Source organism: Sceloporus undulatus, chromosome 6 (genome assembly GCF_019175285.1).
Source record: "Sceloporus undulatus isolate JIND9_A2432 ecotype Alabama chromosome 6, SceUnd_v1.1, whole genome shotgun sequence".
NCBI classification, from domain to species: Eukaryota; Metazoa; Chordata; class Lepidosauria; order Squamata; family Phrynosomatidae; genus Sceloporus; species Sceloporus undulatus.
Window position 1 is genome coordinate 71,857,002 of NC_056527.1, and position 22,611 is coordinate 71,879,612.

The 22,611-nt window shown below is 37.6% G+C and overlaps 1 protein-coding gene across 1 annotated transcript in view; it reads right to left on the reverse strand.

The window, feature by feature from the left end:
* Positions 1-15,851: 15,851 nt before the first annotated feature.
* Positions 15,852-22,611, reverse strand: part of SPATA48 (spermatogenesis associated 48) — an 83,717-nt gene continuing 76,957 nt past the window's right edge. The window contains exon 9 of the mRNA XM_042473591.1: positions 15,852-15,975. Coding sequence (XP_042329525.1) covers positions 15,852-15,975 — 124 coding nt within the window. The remainder of the gene's footprint in view (positions 15,976-22,611) is intronic.

Below are 22,611 nucleotides of genomic sequence, written 5' to 3' on the forward strand. Positions count from 1 at the left end.
GGAGGAGGAGTCAGTGAGAGAGGATGGAAGGAGGGGACAGCGAAGAAGGGAGGAGGAGTCAGTGAGAGAGGATGGAAGGAGGGGACAGCGAAGAAGGGAGGAGGAGTCAGTGAGAGAGGAGGGAAGGAGGGGACAGCGAGGAAGGGAGGAGGAGTCGGCGAGGACAAAGAGTTGAGGCGGAAGTGAGGACTAAAACAAAAAAGAGGAAAAGCTAGAGCGGTGGAAGAAGGAGGCTTGAAGAGGAGAGCAAAGGAGGTAGTGGAAGAAAACAGAAGTTCAAAAGAAAGAGTGGAAAGAGAAGGCGGAAGTTATATGGGTACAGTGGACAGATGGGAAATCATAGAGTAGAGGAAGAGGGAAGCTGCAAAGGTTGATGGTACTAGTAGTCTGGAAGGAATAAGAGCAGCGGGATAAGAGGATTCTTTATAGCTCCAGTGACTTTAGTAGTTGTGTCTGTGGGACAATTGTTAATTAGAATACAAACTGATACCAGGTGTGTATTGACTAAGTAGATAGAAAGAGGAGGAAGAAACTTATATGGGAAAAGAAAAAATGGAAATCTACCCGTGATAGTTTAACCAGACATTAACTGGATAATCAGTGAAAAATGTATTTTATAAGTGTAGTTAATTAATTGAGAAAGCTGAAAATAGTTGATAAGAATACAGATTGATATAGATAGATATAAAGAAGGAAATTGAATTAGACGACTAACTAACCTATGTTAACATCTGTACTTTGGTGGAGGGCTATGTTTTATTTTTATTTTTTAAATTATATTTTTATTAGTTTACACATTTTAAAAATATATTTTGAGTACATCTATTACATTTCGTAGTTATTAGAATTAACTATTATTATCCTTCCTCGGATTTCTATCAAGATCGTATTTACAGTATAGTACATTGTCGTTTTCTCTTTCCCTTAGTATTTTTTACTAAAACATTTGTTCTTTATAAGTATATATTTTTACTTGCAATTTATTTTAAACATCTTTTCAATTATTAGTTCATGTTCAATCATCTTATTTTAATTTCAATTATTATACACTAATATCAAGTGGAATGATTTTTCTTTTCTTTCTCCCCCCCCCCATCTTTTCTACATAGTTTACTTGTAGATAATAATAGAGTAGGTTCCTTCTTTCATGTAGTTTAACCATGGTTCCCAGTCCATCTTAAATTTATTTGTTGGGCTTTTATTTAATCATCCAGTTAATTTATCTACTTCCATGTATTTGTACACTTTCAGTGTCCACATATTTATATCAGGAGTCTGGTCTGTTTTCCACATGGAGGCCAATAATATCCTGGCTGCACAGATCATATAAAATATTAATTTCCTGTGGTTCCTTTCAAGCTCATTATCTTCCACCATATTCAAAAGGTAAATTAAATTAAATTAAAATTTTTATTTGTATCCCGCCCTTCCAAGCGATCAGGGCGGCTTGGTACATCTTTGGATCTTTCATAATATTTGTTTTAAAAACTTTTTGCATCCTCTGATGTATTTCCGTCCAGAAATGGTTGACCTTTTTACATTTCCACCAACAGTGGATCCAGATTCCCTTTTCTTCCTTGCACTTCCAGCATTTATTTTGGCAATTCTTTGACATTTTTGATATTATTTCCAGTGTTAAATGCCATCTGTATTGCATTTTGACAAGATTCTCTTGTAAGACATAATTTTTTGTATATTTTATTATTCTTGTCCAATTCTTTTCCCACTGTGAGAGTTGAATGTTTTGTCCTAGATCTTGAGCCAACCTGATCATACAGTTTTTTATTCTTTCCTCTTCCAGTTCTTGTTTCAGTAGCAGTTGGTAAATTTTTGAAATCTCTCGGGTTCCTTCTTGCTTAATAATCTTTTCGAATTCGAATTCGTCTTTCCCTATCCCACTCATTCTCATATCTTGATTAAATCTCTCCTTTATTCTTCTGTCTAGGAACCAATTACAGATATACCCCTCCTGGAATAATTCTTCTTCTGTTTTTAATCTTCTTTCATTATTTTCAAATTTGGTTAGGTCTTCATATGTTGGCCATTTTTTGCATGACAGCTTTTTGTTTTTAAAGAGAGCTTCATTTATGGATACCCATAAAGGGATTTGGGGGAACCATCTCTTTCTTATTTTCTTATAAAATGGTTATTAAATTCTTTATTTACTTTGTATTTTTCATAAAACAGATATCCATGTAGACCATAAATCAATCCTGCACCTTCCAAATTTATTGTCTTGCTCTTTTTTAATCTTATCCAATCTAGCGTCCAAGTTAGAAGAGTGGCATAAGAGTATAACTTTAAATCGGGTAACGCGAGGCCTCCTCTTTCTTTTATATCTTCAAGTAACTTCATTTTAATCCTAGGTTTTTTCCCTTTCCAGGTGAATTTAGACATGTCTTTATTCCACTTTAAAAAGGGAGTAGCATTTGTTATAACTGGTAAATTTTGAAATAAGAATAACATCTTAGGGAGCACCATCATTTTAATAACCGACATCCGTCCAAACCAAGAAAGTTCTAATTTATTCCATCTCATTATATCTTTTTTGATTTCTGTCTATGCTTTTTCATAATTATTTTTAATAATGTGTTTTTTGTTGTAAGCCAGATTCCGAGGTACTTTACCTTCTTCACCATTTTAAAGTCCTATTCATTTTTTATCTTCTCTTTCTCATCTTTGAAAATATTCATAGCCAACATCTTTGTTTTATCTTTGTTGATTTGAAATCCTCAATATACGCCGTACTCTTGTAATTTTGTCAATAAAGGATTAAGGCTTTCTATTGGATTGCTCAGTAAAATAATTAAATCATCAGCAAAGGCCTTTGTTTTGTATTCCCATCCTTTAACGTTTACCCCTTCTATTCGTTTCTCTTCTCTTACTTACATAAGGAGGGTTTCAATTACTATCAAAAATAGTAGAGGAGACAGGGGACACCCCTGCCTGACACCTTTATGGATAGGGAATGTATCTGTTTTTTCCCCATTTATAACTATTTTGGCCTTTGTTTTGTGTATTTTTTTTTATCCAGTTTAGAAAATTTTCACCAATGTCCATTTCTTTTAAGACTCTAATCATATACTGCCAATTCACCTTATCAAAAGCCTTTTCTGCATCTAAAAAGATTAATAGCAATTTTTTGTCCAGATTTTTTTCATAGTACTCAATCAGATTAATAATGTTTCTTATGTTATTTCTCATCTGTCTTCTAAGCAAAAAAATTTTGGTCTTCATGAATCCAATCATTTAGTACGTTTTTAAATCTTTCAGCCAGAATTGTCATGAATATTTTGTAGTCCGAATTTAATAATGATATAGGTCTGTAATTCTCTGGATTTTTCAGATCTCTGTCTTCTTTGTGAATTAAAGAGACGTTTGCTTGTCGTCATGTTTCCGGTATGTTTCCATACAAGATTTCGTTCATCATCATGTGTATAGGCTGTAGCAATTGGGGCATAAACTTCTTATAGTATTCCATCCGGTCCTGGTGCCTTGCCAGATTTACTCCTCCTGATTGCCATTATTATTTCTTCCTTGGTTATCATCTTGTTTAGTTCCATTTCTTGTCTCTCACTTATCCTTGGAACTTTGATCTTCTTGATATAATTTTCCACTCTCTTTATATTTACTTTTGATTTCTGGTATAAATTTGTGTAGAATTCTCTAAATATATTCTGAATCTTTTTTGGGTTCTTGAATATTTGTTCCCCTATCTGTAACTCTCTAATTTGTATTTTTGCTCTCTCTTTCCTCAGTTGGTATGACAAGAGTCTTCCCGGTTTGTTTGCTGACTCGAAATATTTTTGTTTTGTAAATTTGATTTTATTTTGTATTTCTTCTTGTGTAATTTGTGTTATTTGTTTCTGCAGTATTTTCATTTCTTGTTCAATTTTTTTATCACTTGGTCGTAATTTCAATTGATTTTCTCTCTCATTCAACATTCAAATGAGCAAAATGTTAGTTTGCTCATATAAGCTTCCTTCTTGTTTTTCAATTCTGCACCTTTCTTCAACAGTATGCCTCTTATAACAGCTTTTGAAGTGTCCCACACAATATGTGTTGCCACTTCTTTATTCAAATTTTCACAAAAATACATTTCTATATTTTCTCCAACATCTTTGCTAACATCATCATTGCTTAATAAACTCTCATTCAATCTCCTAGAGAATTCTCGTCTCCCAATTTTTATGTCTAAACTTACAGGATTGTGATCAGACCAAACCTTGGGGAATATTTCCATTTTATTTATTTTTGGACTCAAAAAAGATGATAAGAAGAACATATCTAGTCTTGACCAGGACTTGTGTCTATTTGAGCCTTGCCATATTTTACTCTCCATGCATCTTGAATCTTCATTATATCAATTAGATCGAAGAATTCTTTTGGTAATTTTCCTTGTAATTTCTTCTCTTTCATTTCTGATGTTCTATCCAGTGTTTGATCCACAACCCCATTCAAGTCACCCATCAAAATCATATCATCGAACTTTAAATCTTTCAAGTCGTTCAACACTTTATTATAAAATTTGCCTTTGTTCTGCAACACATCATATATTCCAACACATATTAATATTTGATCTTGATACTTCAGTTCTATTATCAAATAATTTCCTGAGTTATCATTCACAATTTCCCTTGGTTCGAATTTTGAATCTACATATATCAGCACTCCTTTCTTCTTGTGAATAGACTGAGACAAAATCTAAGCCTAATTTTGGATTGCGCAAATGTTTTATATCTTTCTTTTTTATTCTTGTTTCTTGGAGACATATTACATCCAGATTTTGTTTCTATAGCATATGGAAGATTTTTTTTTCTTTTATGAGGTTCCATGTTAGAAGTTTTATTTTTTCTATTTTCTCAAAAATTGTTATTTATCTTATATTTTAATTTTTTTATTTTATATCCCCTCTTCTAAGTTATCTTCTCCTTCTTTGTCTTGATTCTCGGTCTTATCTTGTCCAACCCCATAGTTTTCCCCTCCAGTTGCTCCTTCTCCATAGATTTCCAAATCATCATTCACTGTTGATTTAGTTTCCTTTTGTTGTTCCAGTTTTTTCTCCATACTCCGAGTCATCATAGTTCTTTTCTTCTAGATATCTTTTTCCGCTCCTTGCCCTTCCTCCTTTGTTGGATCATGCTGTTCGAAGTGTTTCATGAATTTTTTAGCCTCTTCAGTTGTCTTAATCATTATTCTTTTCTTTTTAAACCAAAAAGTTAAGCCTTCGGGTAACTCCCATCTGTATCTAATTCTCTCTTGTCTCAGTTTCACTGTTAGGAATTGGAATTCCTTCCTCTTCCTCAGTAATTTCATTGGAATATCCTTGAATACTTTCAGAATCTGTCCTTCATATTGTAGGGGGGTTTTCATTGTGCCTTCTTAAAATCTCATCTCTCACGAATTTCTTCACAAAATAAACGATCACATCTCTTAGCAGTTGTCTTTGAGTTGCAATATAAGAGTTCACATGGAACAATTTGTCTATCTTGTGTTCAAAAGTAGTTGGGTCTCTTCCCAAAAATTCTGCCAAGCAGATAGATATTTTATCCATGAGGTCTTCATCTTGATCTTCTGGTAATCCTCTTGTTTAAAATTTCTAACCTGGAATGTCCAAGGTATGAACACCGCACAGAAAAAGATTTTTCCCCCCACATTACTTACAGAAATTAAAACCAGAATTATATGTTTGCAAGAGAAAAGAATAAAGGAAAAGGATAAAAGACACCTGAGGTGTTTAAAATTAGGACAAGACTTTGTATCAGCTTCAAATTTGAGAAAAAGGGAGTGGTAATATATGTTAATTTAAAATATTAAGTAAAAGAAATTTACAAGGACCCAAATGGACATTATATTATAGTAGAATTAATACACAAAAATAAAAAAATAATAGTGGGGGGGCCATTAGAGAATAAAGGTAAATTTTTGAAAAAAAATTGAAAGAAAAACTAGTGATGATTGACTTTGAATCTATAATTATGTTACACAATTGGAATGGAGTGTTTAACCCACAATTAGACAGATTCTCAGAACGTAAGATCAAAAGAGAACAAGGGAAATTACCACAAGAATTATTTAATTTGATGGACGTACTGGCAGTTGGAGATGCATGGAGATTGAAATATGGAAACTGGAAAGATTTTATTTTTTTTCTAATCCACATAAATCATGGTCCAGAATTGATATGTTTTTGAAGTAATTTCATCTAAGTACAAAAATTTATAAAATGGAATTATTGCCAAAGGTTTGGTCTGACCATAATCCGGTACAGTGAGATTTAGAAATAGGGAAAGGGGAATTTCACTGGAAACTTAATGTAAATTTGTTGAAAGACGAAAAACAGTGGAAGAACTAAAAACAAACATAGATAATTATTTCAAGGAAAATCTAAACAAAGGTACACCAATACAGATAGTTTGGGATGCATGCAAAGTTGTTATAAGATGATGGTTGATTTAAAAAGCCTCAGAAATTTAAAAAAGAGAGAAAGAAACGAGAAACAACAAACTGAAGAAAGAACTGGGGAAAAAAGACATCTTGTTAAAGAAGGAAGTGAAAAATGAAGAGGCTTTACAGGATATAAAATTTCCACAAAAACAAATATCAATCTTATTGGTGGAAGAAATGGAAAAGAAATTGAAATTTGTTAAACAGAAATATTTCGAGTCAGCAAATAAATCAATGAAAATTTTAGCATATAAATTTTTTTAAAAAGTGAAACAAACAATTACATCAATAAAAGATGCAGACAAATTAATTACAAATCAAAACCAAATTTAAAAAGTTTTTTCTAAAATATTACACAGAACTGTTTAAAAAATCCAAGATAAATAATTTAAAAATAACACAATATTTATATAAACAATGAATAATAAAATTAACAAAAGAGCAAAAAGAACAAATAAATAACCCAATAACTAAACAAGATTTATCAGAAGCAATAGGAAGAAGTAAATCTGGGGAAACTCCTGGACTGGATGGATTTGCAAATGAATATTATAAGATTTGTGAAAAACAATTAATTGGACCTCTACTACAAACAATGAATGAAATTATAAACAGTCAAATACCCCAAACATAGACTCAATCAAATATAATATTATTACCAAAGGAAGAAAAAGATTTGAAAGAACCAAAAAATTATAGACTAATCTCCTTACTTAATTCGGATTACAAATTATTTGCAGCTATTTTAGCAGAAAGATTGAAGAAATTTTTGATAAATTGGCTCCACCCAGATCAAAGTGGCTTTCTCCCAAACAGAATGATAAAGATAGAAACATATTAAATTTGATAAAAATAGACCAAAAAAGAATAGATTAAAATTTGGCAGTGATTTTTTTATAGATGCAGAGAAAGCATTTGATAATATTAACTGGGAGTTTATGTTTGGAGTATTGAAAAAAATAGAAGTGGGAGATGAATTTCAAGAATGGATTGAAAAATTATACAAAAGACAATAAGCAAATATAATAGTAAATGGGGAGAAAACTGGACCATGTTTAATATATAAAGGGGTGAGACAGGGTTGTCCCCTGTCTCCCCTATTATTTATACTAACACAAGAAATACTGTTGAATAACATATGGGATAACCAACTAATTGTAGGATATAAAATGAAAAAAGAAGAATACAAGTTAAGGGCCTATGCAGATGATCTTGTTTTGACAGTTTCAAATCCAATTGGAAACTGTGAACAGGTGATGCAAACTCTTAAAAATTATGGTAAAGTGGCAGGATTAACAAAGAAAAAACAATGATGTTAACTATGCATTTAACCAAAGAAGAACTGAGAGTATTGAAAGAAAAAACAGGATTCCAAGTGGGGGGAAAAAACAACAAGATACCTGGGCATTACTATTTCTACAAAAAATACAGAACTTTATGGTAATAATTATGAAAAAGTGTGGAAGAATATAAAAACAGATCTGAAAAGATGGATGGGGGAAATAGCAACAATAAAGATGTCAGTGTTACCAAAAATGATTTTCCTTTTCCAAAATATCCCCATAATTACTAATGGCCAACCTTTTAAAAAATGGAATAAAGTTATATCTAATTGAGTATGTGATAACAGGCAGTATCTTATGCCTCTTATTGTTCCGACTTCTACTCGCTTTGTCATTTCTAATTTGATTTTCCCTTTCTCCCCATGAGGGGGGGGGGGGGGGGTTAGAAAAGTGTTTGTGAAGATTATTTTGTGGTTGAATGAGTTCAAATAACAGGCCTTTGTTAGAAAATAAATATAATAAAGATCCAAATCCTCACCACATGTCCTGAAACGTCAATTCTATACTGCCTCTTTGTCCATGCTGGGGCAGATGTTTACAAAAGACGCTGTTGCTTACATCTAAAGCAGACCCCAAGGTAGGCTGAATTTCTGCTAAATGTTCTTTGGCTGATGTCATTGCTCCACCTGGTTTCTTTACTGGCCAATTATGTATGATCACTTGTCCTTTATCTGAGAATCACTTACTGCGCAAGCCATGATTAGTGGTAGATTTTTGGTTCATTAGTATTTGAGATGTTTCTCCACCGCCCTCTGCCATATCTCTCAGTCGATGTTGCATTGCAGAAAGGGTAGGGAGCCTACTAGAACTGTCCAGGGTATCATTTGTAGATACCATATCAGAACTTACTGCTGCGGTGTTTAATCTTGTTCAAAAAGGGGAACAGTGCCTGAGTTCTCATCTTCATACTCATCAATAGTCTGAAATCTTGAATCAGATGGAGTTAGAATGGAGGTTTCTTTTCCAGAACACAAACTTGTTCATTATTTCTAGCTTGATAAGAGGCTTCATAGTTTAGGATCCAGTCCTCGATAATTTCATTTAGTTGTTTTGTTGCAGAGTTTAGGGGTAGGTTGAGTGCTTCGGGCATATCTTCATCATGGAGACCATCTAAACCTGCTCCACATTCTTTTTCTTCACTTGGGAAACAATTTTGGGGTGCTACCATCAAAATCCCAAGCTGTACAAGTCCTACTAACATTTCAATAATAGCTTTAAGACCAGAAATGTCCTTTTGCAGTACATCCATTCTATTAAAGAATTTTACTGCTGTTTGCTCTGCTAGAAAACATTGATCTTGTAAAAAAAAAAACATGCAAGGGGGGGTTGTATTCTGTTGATACTGGGTGAGACTTAGTACTCCTTTCTCTTAATGTGTTTACTGTTTCTTTATATGAGGAAAACAACTTTTGCTTAATAGGTGAAAGATTTACTTCAGCAAGGCCAGGATCAATAGACCAATTTGCGACATTTTCAAAGGAAGAATGGGAGGAGGGAGTGTCTGTTTCATTTCCGTTATGTATTGCTTCAGCTATTTCAACTGAGCCCTTTGAGGGGCCAGAGTTATTTATTGGGAGCAATTCTGTAACTTCTGGGTTCGGCCTCTGCTCCTGTCCTTCGTTTACTGGATCATAATATTCCAGTATTGATTTCTGGACTAGAATGGGTAGTGTGTTTTGAGCTGAGGGAGAGGGGGTTTGCTTTTGCAGAACTGCAAAGCTGCAGAAAAGAGAAAAGAAAAAAAGAGAGAGGTTGCAAAACAACTGGTTTGGTTTTTACTTCAAAATATGATGTGTGCAGTGTATGTAGGAATTGTTTTTTATATTTTATTTATTTGAATAAATTTTTAAAAATTATTTAATTATTTAATTTTTGGCTTCGGCCTCCCAGTTGTCTGAAGGACAGCAACCCAGCCCCAGGCTCAAAAAGGTTGCCTATCCCTTATCTAGAGACTATACTTTTATTGATGCAGCCTAAAATTGCATTGGCCTTTTTAGCTGCCGCATCACACTATTGACTCATGTTCAACTTGTAGTCAACTTGGACTCCTAGATCCCTTTCACATGTAGTCTCATTCAGCCAGTTCTCCCCCATCCTATATCTGTGCATTTTATTTCTCCTCCCTAAGTGCAGTACCTTACATTTCTCTGTGTTGAATTTCATTTTGTTAGCTTTGGCCCAGCTTTCTAGTCTATTCAGGTCATTTGGAATTTTGATCCTGTCTTCTGGGGTATTAGCTATTCCCCCTAATTTGGTGTCATCTGAAAATTTGCTAACTATGCTCCCAATTCTGTCATCCAAGTCATTGATAAAGATGTTGAATAACACTAGCCCCAGGACAGAGCCCTGTGGGACCCCACTGGTCACTTCTCTCCAGGATGAAAAGAAGCCATTGTTGAGCACCCTTTGGGTTCGGCCAGTCAACCAATTACAAATCCATGTAACAGTTACTTTGTCTAACCCACATTTCACTAGCTTGTTTGCAAGAATGTCATGGGGAACCTTGTCAAAGGCCTTACTGAAATCAAGATATACTATATTCACCACATTCCTTTCATCTACCAATTTTACCAAAAAAAGAGATAAGATTTGTCTGGCATGACTTCTTTCTCTGAAACCCATGTTGACTTTTTGTGATTATGGAATTGCCTTCTAGATGTTCACAGACTCTCTGTTTAATGATCTGCTCTAGAATCTTTCCTGGTATTGGTGTCAAACTAACTGGACAATAGTTTTTGGGATCCTTTTCCTCCCCTTTTTGAAGATGGGGACAATGTTTGCTCTCCTTCAGTCTGCTTGGACTTCTCCTGTTCTCCAGGAGTTCTCAAAGATAATTGCCAATGGCTCTGATATTACATTTGCTAGTTCTTTTAATACTCCTGTATGTAGTTCATCAGATCCTGAAGACTTATATTCATTTAGATTAACCAGGTATTCCTGTAATATCTCTTTGCTTATTCTGTGCTGAATTTCCCCTATTCTGTACTATGTTCCATTTTCCTCAGGTTGAGCACCTTTTTCCTTTTCTGAGAAGACTGAGGCAAAGAAGGTGTTGAGTAATTCTGCCCTTTCCCTGTCCTCTGTTAGCATTTTGCCATCTTCTCCATGCATTGGCCCTAATGTTTCCGTCTTCTTCCTATCCCAAAAATCCCTTTTTGTTTTTCTTAACCTCTCTAGCAAGCCTGAGTTCATTCTGTGCTTTAGCTTTTCAAACTTTACCCCTACACGTGCTCGCTATTTGTTTGAATTCCTCTTTGTTGATTTCCCCATTTTTCTATTTCTTATACATGTTCCATTTAAAACCTAGCTCAGTTGAAAGTTCCTTAGTCATCCATCCTGGTTTCTTGAGACATCTCCCATTTTTCTTCTTCATTGGAACTGACTGAAATTGTGCCTTCAGTAACTCCCTTTTGAGAAAGTCCCATCCGTCTTGTACTCCCTTCTCTTTTAATATTTCTGACCATGGGATCACCCCCCAGTATTTCTCTAAGTTTACTAAAATCAGCTTTTCTAAAGTCTAGAATGCGTGTCCGACTATGTCTGGCTTCTACTTTCCATTGTATAACAAATTCCAGGAGTACATGGTCACTCCCACCAAAGGATCCCACCACTTGAACCCCATTAACCAAGTCATCCCTGTTGGTTAGGATCAGATCTAAAATAGCTGACCCCCTTGTTGCCTCTTCCACCTTTTGGACAATGAAACTGTGTTCGAGGCAAGTGAGCAATTTGCTAGACCTTGAGGATTTGGCTGAGTTTGACTTCCAGCAAATATCAGGATAACTGAAGTCACCCATCACTACTACATCTCTCCTTTCTGAGTATGTGGTCATCTGTTCTAGAAAGACATCATCCAATTCCTCCATCTGACTTGGGGATCTGTAGTGTGCAAGATTTCAATTTTATCTATTAAAGGAGGTCCCAGAAGACTTGTAGAATGCATGTAGAAATGCTAAGAGGAAAATCTGTAATGTTTTGAATTCTTCCTCATCCCAATATAGTTTTCTGACAGTCTGAGCTCTATAGGGCTTATGATGTCTGTTGGAGAAAGGTAGTGTCCTGTTCCTGAGGGATGTACAAGTGGGGATGAGAGCCACTTTGACTGAGAGCCACCTGCTGGGGGAAAGGGACTAAGCAGATATTTGTCATTTGTCTCTGGCAGATAAGGGAGGATAATTGGGATACACTGTGGTATCTTGTTGAAGAGTTGTGCTCTGGAATTGCCTTGATGTTCATGGGCCCTAGGGGTGGATGAGTCTGCCCTTGGGCTTTAGTCTCTCTTTTAAAACCTTGAGGCTTAAGGGGGAGCCCCCTCCTTGAGGTTTTCCTTCCAGTCAATTACTGACTGGTTTGCAAGCAATAATCTCTAGATTGCCCCAAGGGTCAGATGTTACACTCCAGGGAAGTCTGAAGAGGTTGTCACAGACTGACACCTGAGCCTCAGCTGGACTCACATCATGCTGCTCCTGCAAGCTGGCTCATCCCCAGGCTCTGTTATAGGTTATAGTCAGCAAAGTGGTTCTTGTTTCTGGTTTTATTACATAGTTGATCATCAAATGACGTGGCTCTATCAAATGAAATTCTTTCCAAAAGTGTTCCCAGTTACAATCAGAACAGATATTGAAACAGGAACTAGAGAGATTGCACTCTTTAAATATGTTCCTAAATTGGCTTTCCCAGTCAGATTTAATAATATGGCACTCTAAAATATGAGCAAATCTCTTTTCCAGCCTTGAATACACTTCTTGAAAGGGTATTCCAGAATTTGGTTGGAGTCCCCTCCCTCCAAAGAGCAAGGCCTAATTCCTTCCCTTGTTCTCATAATAGACTGTCTTTTTTTATTCATTAATCTTTTGTGTCTTGTGTTCATTTCATAAAATTGAAAGGGGATCTTACAATTTCTGCAATAAGACTTTATTACTTTTGCCATCTGCTTTTTCAGTTTACTGCAGTCTTCATCAAACCATTTGTTACTCCTATTAATTTGGTTGTTCTTTAAGAGTGGTACCTTTTTCATAAAAAGAGGTCTAAGAAAATCAATTAATTGTTTAATTAATTGTATCACTAATTCAACACTGGACACCTGGGCTAGATTTTTCCTTAATTGTAATAGTTCCTCTGAACAGAGCTTTTGCTTCAGTCAGATTTTAGTAACGGATCTGCTTACCTGATGACAATAGTTGTGGTGGTGGAGGGTGTGCCTTCAAGACATTTCTGAGGCTGAGTGAAACTACTAAGAGTGGCCATCCACAGAATTTTGGGGGTTTAGTATCATCATTATGACGATGACACACAGCTATATTACTCCTTTCCACTACAAGCCAAAGAAGCTGCTTTGCTCCTAAACTGGGGCTGGTCATCAGGAATGGACTGGTTGAGGGCAAACAAACTGATACTGTACTCAATCCAGACAAGATAGAAATGCTCCTGGTAAGATGAAAGGCAGATGCGGGAATAGGGATTCATCCTGTACAGGAAAGGGTTACACTTCACCTGAACCTATTCTTAGCTTGGGTGTGCTCTTGGATTGAACTATGAGCCTGCTACCCTAAATGATGGTGTACATTGGGGGTCCCCACTAGCATGATGAGCACACGCTTGAAATCTTGGGGAAATTATAGCTCAAGAGGAGGCCTGCAAGAGGAAGGTAATCTTTTCACCTGTGTATACCAGTACTAACTGCAGAGAGAACTCCAGCTTCCAGTAATTAAGGTGTTTTTATTTAGACATGTGCACACAATCATCCAAGAAGTGATTTAACCTTAAGAATCACACAAGGCTACAGAAAAGAAAGGTTTAAAAAGTTGGACAGAGGGAAGTTAAGGGTTAAAGAGGGAAATAGTTGCATCCTGAAGAGAGAGATCCTTAGAAAATGCAAAGCTGCTAACTCAGATAGGGTCTGAGTGTTGCACGGATTCTGATCTGCAAACAAATATTACTAAAAATGGGTGGGGTATTTCCTTTGAGGAGTGTTTTGTGTGCTCAGAGGCTTTGATGGCTATTCAAGGGGATGAACAAAAGGGTTCAGAACAACTTGACAGTTTGAACAATGCGTCAGATTGGAGATGCATGAACATCAGAAAGTGGGGTACAGGGTGTGACCACTGATTGTTTTAAGAATTGCTTCTTTTTACCTCCATTGCAAGAGGAAATGCAAGAGCGTGGGGGGTGCAGGTTGTTCAGCAAAACACATCAGGTGTTCTCCAGTTAGGGTCAAAGTTTCAACGGTTGCACAATTAAAGCTTGTGTGCCACAGATGAGACAATGGTGACACATGCCTTAAGTATATCCCAGTTAGATTACTGTAATACACTCTATGCAAGGCTGCCTTTGAAGAGTTTTTGGAAATTTTAATTGATCCAAAGAACTGCAGCCAGATTACTAACAGGTGCTGGTTACAGACAGCAACAGCTCCTCTGGTTGCTAATCCATTTTCTTGTCGCAACAGCTCCTCCAGCTGCTGATCCATTTCCTGGCACAATTCTAGGTTAAATCCCTACACAGTTCAAGTTCAGTTATTTGAACAAACAAACAAGCTTCATTTATATACCACTTCATACCGCCTAAGCAGTGTTTAAGCGGTTTACAACTGTAAGCTAACATGCCCCCAACAATCTGGGTACTCATTTTAGCGATCTTGAAAGGATGCAAGCCTGAGTTGAGCTTGAGCCCTTTTGCTGGTCTTGAACTCGCAACCTTATGGTTTTGAGTGAGTGGCTGCAGTACAGACATTTAACCACTGCGCCACCTGGGCTCCTAGTCCGTATACTAAGTCCATACACTCCCTTACAAACCAGTCCAGGCATGGGATGGGGGGGGATTATCTCTGTCCCACCATTCTCACAGATACTTCTGGTGGGAAAATGGAAGAAACCTTCTCAGTGGCTACCCTCAGCCGCTGGACTCCGTTCTGAAAGAAGCTAGACTGGCACCCTCCCTACTTTCTTTTTGTAGACAAGCAAAGAGTCTTCTATTCCAACAGGCATTTGAGGAGTGATCATATAAGAACCATGTTACACAGTGTGCTTCATACTGCTAATTATTATGCTGTTGTGTATGTATATATTTATGATATGTGTTTTAATCTAGTTTTAATTCCCCCCTAGAAAATGCTGCCCTTATAACAACATACAATAATGCAACATACAACATACAATCATGCAGTAGAAAAAAACAATAAAAAAGGACTATGAAAGTCATAGACCTGCATTGTGTCAAAATGTTATTTATATATTTTTATGTGTTGAGATGGCATGGGGGTTGTCTATGCAGGCAGGCCTCTTGTCCTGGCTGTGTGGCACTATGTAGACAAAGCAGTCAAAATTCCAGGAGATAAAATTTGAATCCCATTAGCAATACAAAAAGGTACTTCCTCTGAGATCCAAGATGTCTCCATCCTTTGTGAGTCACAAACCCTTTGTTAGGCAGAGAACACTGGATCTCTCAAGAGAAGCCCCCATGCTTTTGTATTTTTTCCATTTTTTGTTCCTGTATTATTTTTTAAGATCTTTGCTTGATGAAGTATCCAGTAGAAATTCAAAATCTGTTGTCATGTATTTTGTGTATTTTGGTTGTCCCTACAAAGGTTTTGTGGATTTTTGATGTTATTTTTATGATTGTTTAATTGTGTTTTAACTTTTGTTTCTTGTGGATTTTAAACAATAGTTTTTAATTGTTGTAAGCTGCTTTAAGTTCCAATCTAGGAAAAAGGGAGAACAGAATCATCATCATCATCCCCCATGCCTAGGAATGGAGAAATAAATATCAATTGTGAGAAATAAAGAAATACTTCCAAATAGGTAAAGGTATGAGTATTTCTGAGATTATAGAAGTCTGCTATACACACACATGTGAAAGGAACAAGATCAACATTTCTACCAAACTTTACTGCTGTCAGCTAGGTCATAAATGAATTATGAGATTTCCCATGCCTCAAATGCAAAGATGTATTGGGGGGGGGGGAGATCCTCCTTTTTTTTAAACATTTATTTTTTTAATTTCTTTTGCTTCCCATAGTCTGTTGTGAACCCAGAAACTGGACCACTGGAAACAAGTATTATTTCAAGTTGTGATTCGATCTTTTTCTTTCTTATTGAAAGAATTTTGAGGTTCAGTGGGAGTAATGATCTGTGACAATGGCCCCCAATGTGGAAATTCAGATGGCTGTCCATGTGTAGCTATCACCCTGCAATCAGAAGAAAGGAAAAGCATCTTTTCCATGTGGACATGAATTTCAGGCTCAATATTATAATTACCACTAGTGGTACCAGGATAAACTGTTTAGAACAAGCTGGGGTTCCATGTCACTATAGAGCTGAATGAATTTATCTGAATGGTCACTATAGTGCAAAAATCCTAGTTTTAGGGTTTGTTCTTCACACCTCATTTACACATTCCCACAGATGCTTGTGAGCAACTTCAGTTTTGTGGAATGTCAGTAAAAACTGGTGCCATGTGGATAGGATTACTAGCATGTGACTTTTTGTCTCAAAGTTGCATCACTGGGTGGAAAGATGATAATCAGATGATGATGATGATGATGATGATGATGATGATGATGATGATTTCTTACTAGTCTCTTCCCATGGATCAAGGTAGGGAACAACAGATTTACAAATGCACAACATCAGTTAAAAGCACGTATAATTTTAAAAGAACAAATAAGACATATGCATAGTAAAGCAATCCACATTTTAAAATTAATCATTTAAAATTCCAAGTTAATAATCATAAAAATATAAAAACTTTAAAAATTATTAAAAATGTAACTGATTTCACACATGTAGTTCCAGTATTCCTGTGTTTGTTACTTGGTGTGCCTTCGAGTTGTTTCAAACTTATGGTGACCATAAGGTGAATCTATTATGGGGTTTACTTGGCTAGATTTGTTCAGAGGAGGTTTGCCATTACCTTTCCCTGAGCTGAGAGCATGTAACTTCCTCAAGGCCACCCAGTGGGTTTCATGGCTAAACAGGGAATCGAAACCTATACTCCAGAGTCATAGTCCAGAACTGAAACCACTAAACCATACATTATAGCTCTTTTAGTTTGTACAGATATAGGTTACTGGTTGTTCACTAGACTTAGGGATTTTACACCCCATTCATAGTGTTGATGCAAGACCTAAATTAAATTTTTGAACACTGAAGTTCATACCTACTCCAAGGGTGGGCTACAACACAGCATTCAGTGTTCACACCATCCCCGTCCATCCCAAGACCTTGATGAAAGGAAGTGAATGATAGAATCATAGAGTTGGAAAAGACCTCAAGGGCCACCCACTCCAACTTCCTGCCATGCAGGAATACACAATAAAAGCACCCTTGACATGTGAGGCACAATTTATTAGAGGTGAAGCTAAAACTGATTGTCAAGATTAAACCAATTAGGTATATTTGATATTTATCTGATAAGCTTTAGAAATTGTTAGGTTTGTATCAGATGATAAACTCTCTAAAGAAGAATAAGACTGCTCCTCTCTAAGATGGTAGCCAGTACAAGATTGTAAACAAAAGCACAAGCTGATAGCCTTTAGGGCTGAAGGGTGGGGTATAAATACCATAAATCATTAGAACAGATCAAAGTAATAGACCCCAACAGTATAATCCTTGAGGTAATAAAGAAAATGACATAGGGAGTGAAAAAGACAAACCGGAAAGAAAACAAGAATTGAAACAGATAAAAAGTGAAATCAAACAAGACATAAAGTTAGAATTGAAAATTATACAACAAACCATGGAGAACATGTCAACTGAATTGACACAAGCAAAGATGAGAATATAGCAGCTAGTGGAGCAGAATAATAATCTGGAAGAAACAATAAAGAAATTTACCAACAAAGAGAGAGAAGAAAGACTGACACTAGAGCAGAAACTATGTGACAGATATCCGACAATCAGAGCACTTAAAGAACAAAACAAAAAAAAAACAAAAAAGAAAATTTATATAATCAATTGATATCCTATCTAACTGACTTTTTAGAAACCGACTGAGTAAAATTAAAATTGGAGGTTGAAAAAATTTACAGAATAAATTCCTGGATAGCATGTAGAAAGAATCTCCCCAGGGATATAATTATTTATTTTGTCAGGACCCAAATTAAAGATGAAATCTTACAGAACCATTTTTGTACAAAACTGAAAATAGAAGATTCAGAAATTCTTTTAGTTAAGGATATTCCTGGTGGAATCTTTAGAAAGAGGAAATATTTCTTCTTGCTCACAAAGTTGCTGAGAGAGGATGAAATAACTTATAAATGGGAGAACCCAGTAAGTTTATCATTTATATATACTCAAAAAGAATACAGATGAATACTGTACAGAAAGCCAAAATTTTTAAGGAACAATTTGAGAATAATTTGGAGAAAGAAACTGGACTGAACAGTGGACAAGATGGATGGAAAACAAGAGAATCAATATCCACTAGACTCAGACCAAGATGACTTGGATGATAAAGAGGAGACGAGGAAAGAAATCTGGGAGTGGTCAGAGGAGGATCAATGGGGGATGTGGATGAAGGTGAAGGCCTGCCCTTGAGTGATGAAGATGTAGGAGATTAGAATCTTAACATGGAATATGAAGGGACTGAATAGTCCACAAACATGAATGTATTCCAATGGATAAAAAACAAAAATGTAATATAATTCCTCTTCAGGAGACGCATATTAAAAAGAAAGATGTGAGAGTGTTGAAATGTGCAAGGTTAGGGGAAAAAATTGCTGTGGCTGCTGAAAAAAGGGCATGGTAATATATGTAAAAGAGGAAATAGAAGTAAAAGAATTATTTGTAGATTCCCAACTCAAAAACCAATTATTGTTGGAGTATATGCCCCTTTAGATAATTTTACATAACTACTGGCAGAGGATTTCTAGGACATTCTTTGAAAGAGGTTCTCTGTATCCATTTTGTTGGGTGAGATCTTAAAATTTCAAACTATGAGCCACTTCTGTGGATCACTGGGCGTGGAGTTAGAAGCCTAATTCTATATAATTGCTGGAAGAGGATTTCTAGGACATTCCTTGCAAAAGGAAAGGCTGGTTCTCTGTATCGATTTTGGTTAGGTGAGATCTTAAACATTTAAACTGTAAGCCGCTTCTGTGGGTCACTGGGGGGGTGGAGTTAGAAGCCTAATTCTATATAACTATTGGTAGAGGCACTTGCCTATTTTTATATTTATATTCATTTTTTTCTATAGTCAAGGAGGTTTTGGAGTACAGAAGTGAAGGTGGCCTGGGAACAGTGTTGGAGAGTGGCTCCTTTAATTTTATAGTTTTTCTTTTCACTTTTTTTACTTAAGGGGCTTGTGGGGACTTTTGCTCAGAGGAAGTGAGTCATAAACTTCCCTCTGGAAGGAGCTAGTAGCCAGGAGCTCTCTAGTTAATTATAGTTGATTGAGCTCACTAACAGAGCTGGTGGACAAAGGCCAAGACAACAGGGGTTCTTTACACTGGTGTTTCGTAGGGGAAGCCCACAGTCTTGTTTCAGTGTCTCCTTAAGACTTCTCAGTATGCACACTGAGGGACCTGCTGCAGTCACCTGCAACACTTGTGGGATGTTTGTCTTCTTGCCTAGGGATGTGGGGAATTTCACCAGCACTAAATGCAAGTTGGTAGCCCTCGTAGAAGAGAAAGTCCAGCAGCTGGAGGCCCAGGTATCTACACTTCAACATCTTAGAGACAAAGAGGAGGAGGAGGAGGATGGAGTGAGGGCGGCCATGGCATCCCCTCTTCCTCCATTCCTGACCAAGGGTGCCGGTGAAGGGGACCGAGGGATGTCCGGGGAGCAAGAGGAGGCAGCAGTAGGGGCTGTAGGGACTCTCCCAGCCCCAGTTTCTGACTCTGGGAGCCGTTCCTCCTTGCCTTCTCCCCCGGTGCTGCTGCTGGAGGAGCAGTTTGAGAGGTCGGAGGAGTGGGTCCTGGCCTTGGCTGTGGACGTCAGCAAGGAGCAGCTTGTGTATCTTTATGCTCAGTACAAGCAGGTCAAATGTGGTAGTTGCAACACTCCAAAACCTGGATTTTTTGATTTTGAAGGAAATATGGGAAGCTTGGAAAGCACTGGGTGATATAAGTACTGAGCAGGCAATGAGAGACTATTTTGCTACTGTGAAGAAACTGGACCCCACTTGGAATCCACAGATAACAGAAAAAATGGAAAGGAAGGAAAGGCTGGGTTTGGAGGCCCAGGTGTCAGCTCTCTCTGTATCAAGAAGAAACCATCTGCATGAAGATAGAGAGCTCTCCCTCCATAATAACTGTGATCCTTCGGCCTGTGAGGGAGTGAACAGGCAGGACCAGCTCCATCAGGGCTAGCCTGAAGAAAGAGCGCCCTCCCTCCATGATAACTGTCATCCTTTGGCCTGTGAGGGAGTGAACAGGCAAGCCCAGCTCCACCAAGGCTAGCCTGAAGAAGAAAAGCCCTCCCTCCATGATAACTGACATCTTTCGGCCTATGAGGGAGTGAACAGGCAGGCCCAGCTCCACCAGGGCTAGCCTGAAGAAAAAGAATCCTCCCTCCATGATAACTGTCATCCTTCAGCCTGTGAGGGAGTGAACAGGCAGGCCCAGCTCCACCAGGGCTAGCCTAAAGAAGAAGAGCCCTCCCTCCATGATAACTGTCATCCTTCAGCCTGTGAGGGAGTGAACAGGCAGGCCCAGCTCCATCAAGGCTGGCCTGAACAAGAAGAGCCCTCCCTCCATGATAACTGTCACCCTTCCACCTGTGAGGGAGTGAACAGGCAAGCCCAGCTCCACCAGGGCTAGAGTGAAGAAGGAAGAGTCCTCCCTCCAGTCCATCTGCCTTGGTCCAGGCCTCAGAGGGAGAGAATAACCACTGGACCTCATCTCCTTTCCCACCACCATTCCCTTCTCCTTTTGTGTCATGTCTTTTAGATTGTAAGCCTGAGGGCAGGGAACCATCTAATTAAAAATAATAATTGTAATCCACTCTGATAGCCTTTAGGGCTTAAGGGCAGGTTATAAATACCATTAATAATAATAATAATAATAATAATAATAATAATAATAATAATAGAGGTTTTCCTGAACAGAACGGACTGGATGGTCTTGGATGGTGAAAACACGGAGGAAGTTGCGGGGGAGGAGGAGTTCACTTCACATACAATGATGGTAGATTGTTGGGGAGGGAGATGTGGGGGAGGGAGACAGTATTCTGGAAGGCAAAAGGACTGGAGAAAATAGTCAAATTGTCATAGAGGGAACAAAGGAAACAATGTATGGACCCAACAGTGGGAGGCAAAAAAACTTGAACAGGCAGCAAGTGGTCTGCCATCTGCCGGCCTGAGAGGGAGTTCGCCAGGCAAGTCCAGCTCCATCAGGACTAAGCCTGAAGGAAGGAGACTCCACCCTCCACAACTGCCATCTACCGGCCTGAGAGGGAATTGGCCAGGCAAGTCCAGCTCCATCAGGACTAAGCCTGAAGGAACGAGACTCCGCCCTCCACAACTGCCATCTTCCAGCCTGAGAGGGAGTTCGCCAGGCAAGTCCAGCTCCATCAGGACTAGCCTGGAAGAAGGAAGAGCCCTCCCTCCAATCCATCTGCCTTGGTCCAGGCCTTAGAGGGAGAGAAGAACCACTGGACCTCATCCCCTTTCCCTCCATCATTCCCTTCTCCTTTTGTTTCGTGTCTTTTAGATTGTAAGCCTGAGGGCAGGGAACTGTCTGATTAAAAATAATATTGTAAGCCGCCCTGAGAGCCATTAGGGCTGAAGGGCGGGATATAAATACCTAAATAAATAAATAAATAAATTGTCTTAGATATGTCTACGCTAATGCACAGAGTATGGTAAATAAGCAGGATGAACTCGAACGCCTAACACAACAAAGCAAATATGATATAATAGGCATCATTGAAACCTGGTGGAATGAGTCTCATGACTGGAATGCAGAAATGCAGGGGCATAACCTTTTTAAGAGAAACAGGCCAAACAGGAAAGGAGGAGAAAAAGCATTATATGTCAGGGATATTTACACCAGTAAAGAGATCCAGGATATCAATGCCAGAAGCCGGATGGGGAGCATCTGGATAAAAGTTAAAGGCGAGAGAAACAACAGGGATGTTACTGTGGGAGTCTACTACAGACCCCCTAAGTCAGACTAAGGAATTTGATGAGGTCTTTCTAGAACTGATGACCACACACTTAGAAACGAGAGATATAGTAGTGATGATTGACTTCAATTATCCTGATATTACTTGGAATTGAAACTCAGCCAAATCCTCAAGGTCTAGCAAATACCTCTCTTGCCTCGAAGATAATTTCATTGTCCAAAAGGTGGAAGAGGAAACAAGGGGTCAGCTGTTTTATGATGTTCTCCTGGAATTTGTTATATAGTGGAAAGAAGAAGCCAGTCAGACTTTAGGAAAGCTGATATCAGTAAACTTAGGGAAATACTGGGGGTGATCCTGTGGTCAGGAATACTAAAAGAGAAGGGAGTTCAAGATGGATGGGAGTTTCTCAAAAGGCACACATTAAAAGAGTTCCAATGAGGAGGAAAAGTGAATAAATATAATTACAGAAATACAATATGAAGGAAAAGCAATTACAGATAAAAAAACATTAAAATATTTAAAAAGTTCTTTGAAAATTTTTATAAGAATAAAGAGGCAGCTAAAAAGGTCAGTGCTATTTTAGGCTGCATCAATAGAAGTCTAGTGTCTAGATAAAGAAAGGTAATAGTGCCACTCTATTCTGCCTTAGTCAGGCCTCACCTGGAATACTGTGTCCAGTCCTGGGCACCTCAATTCAAAAAGGATGTTGACAAACTGGAGTGTGTCCAAAGGAGGGCCACAAAAATGCCTTATGAGGA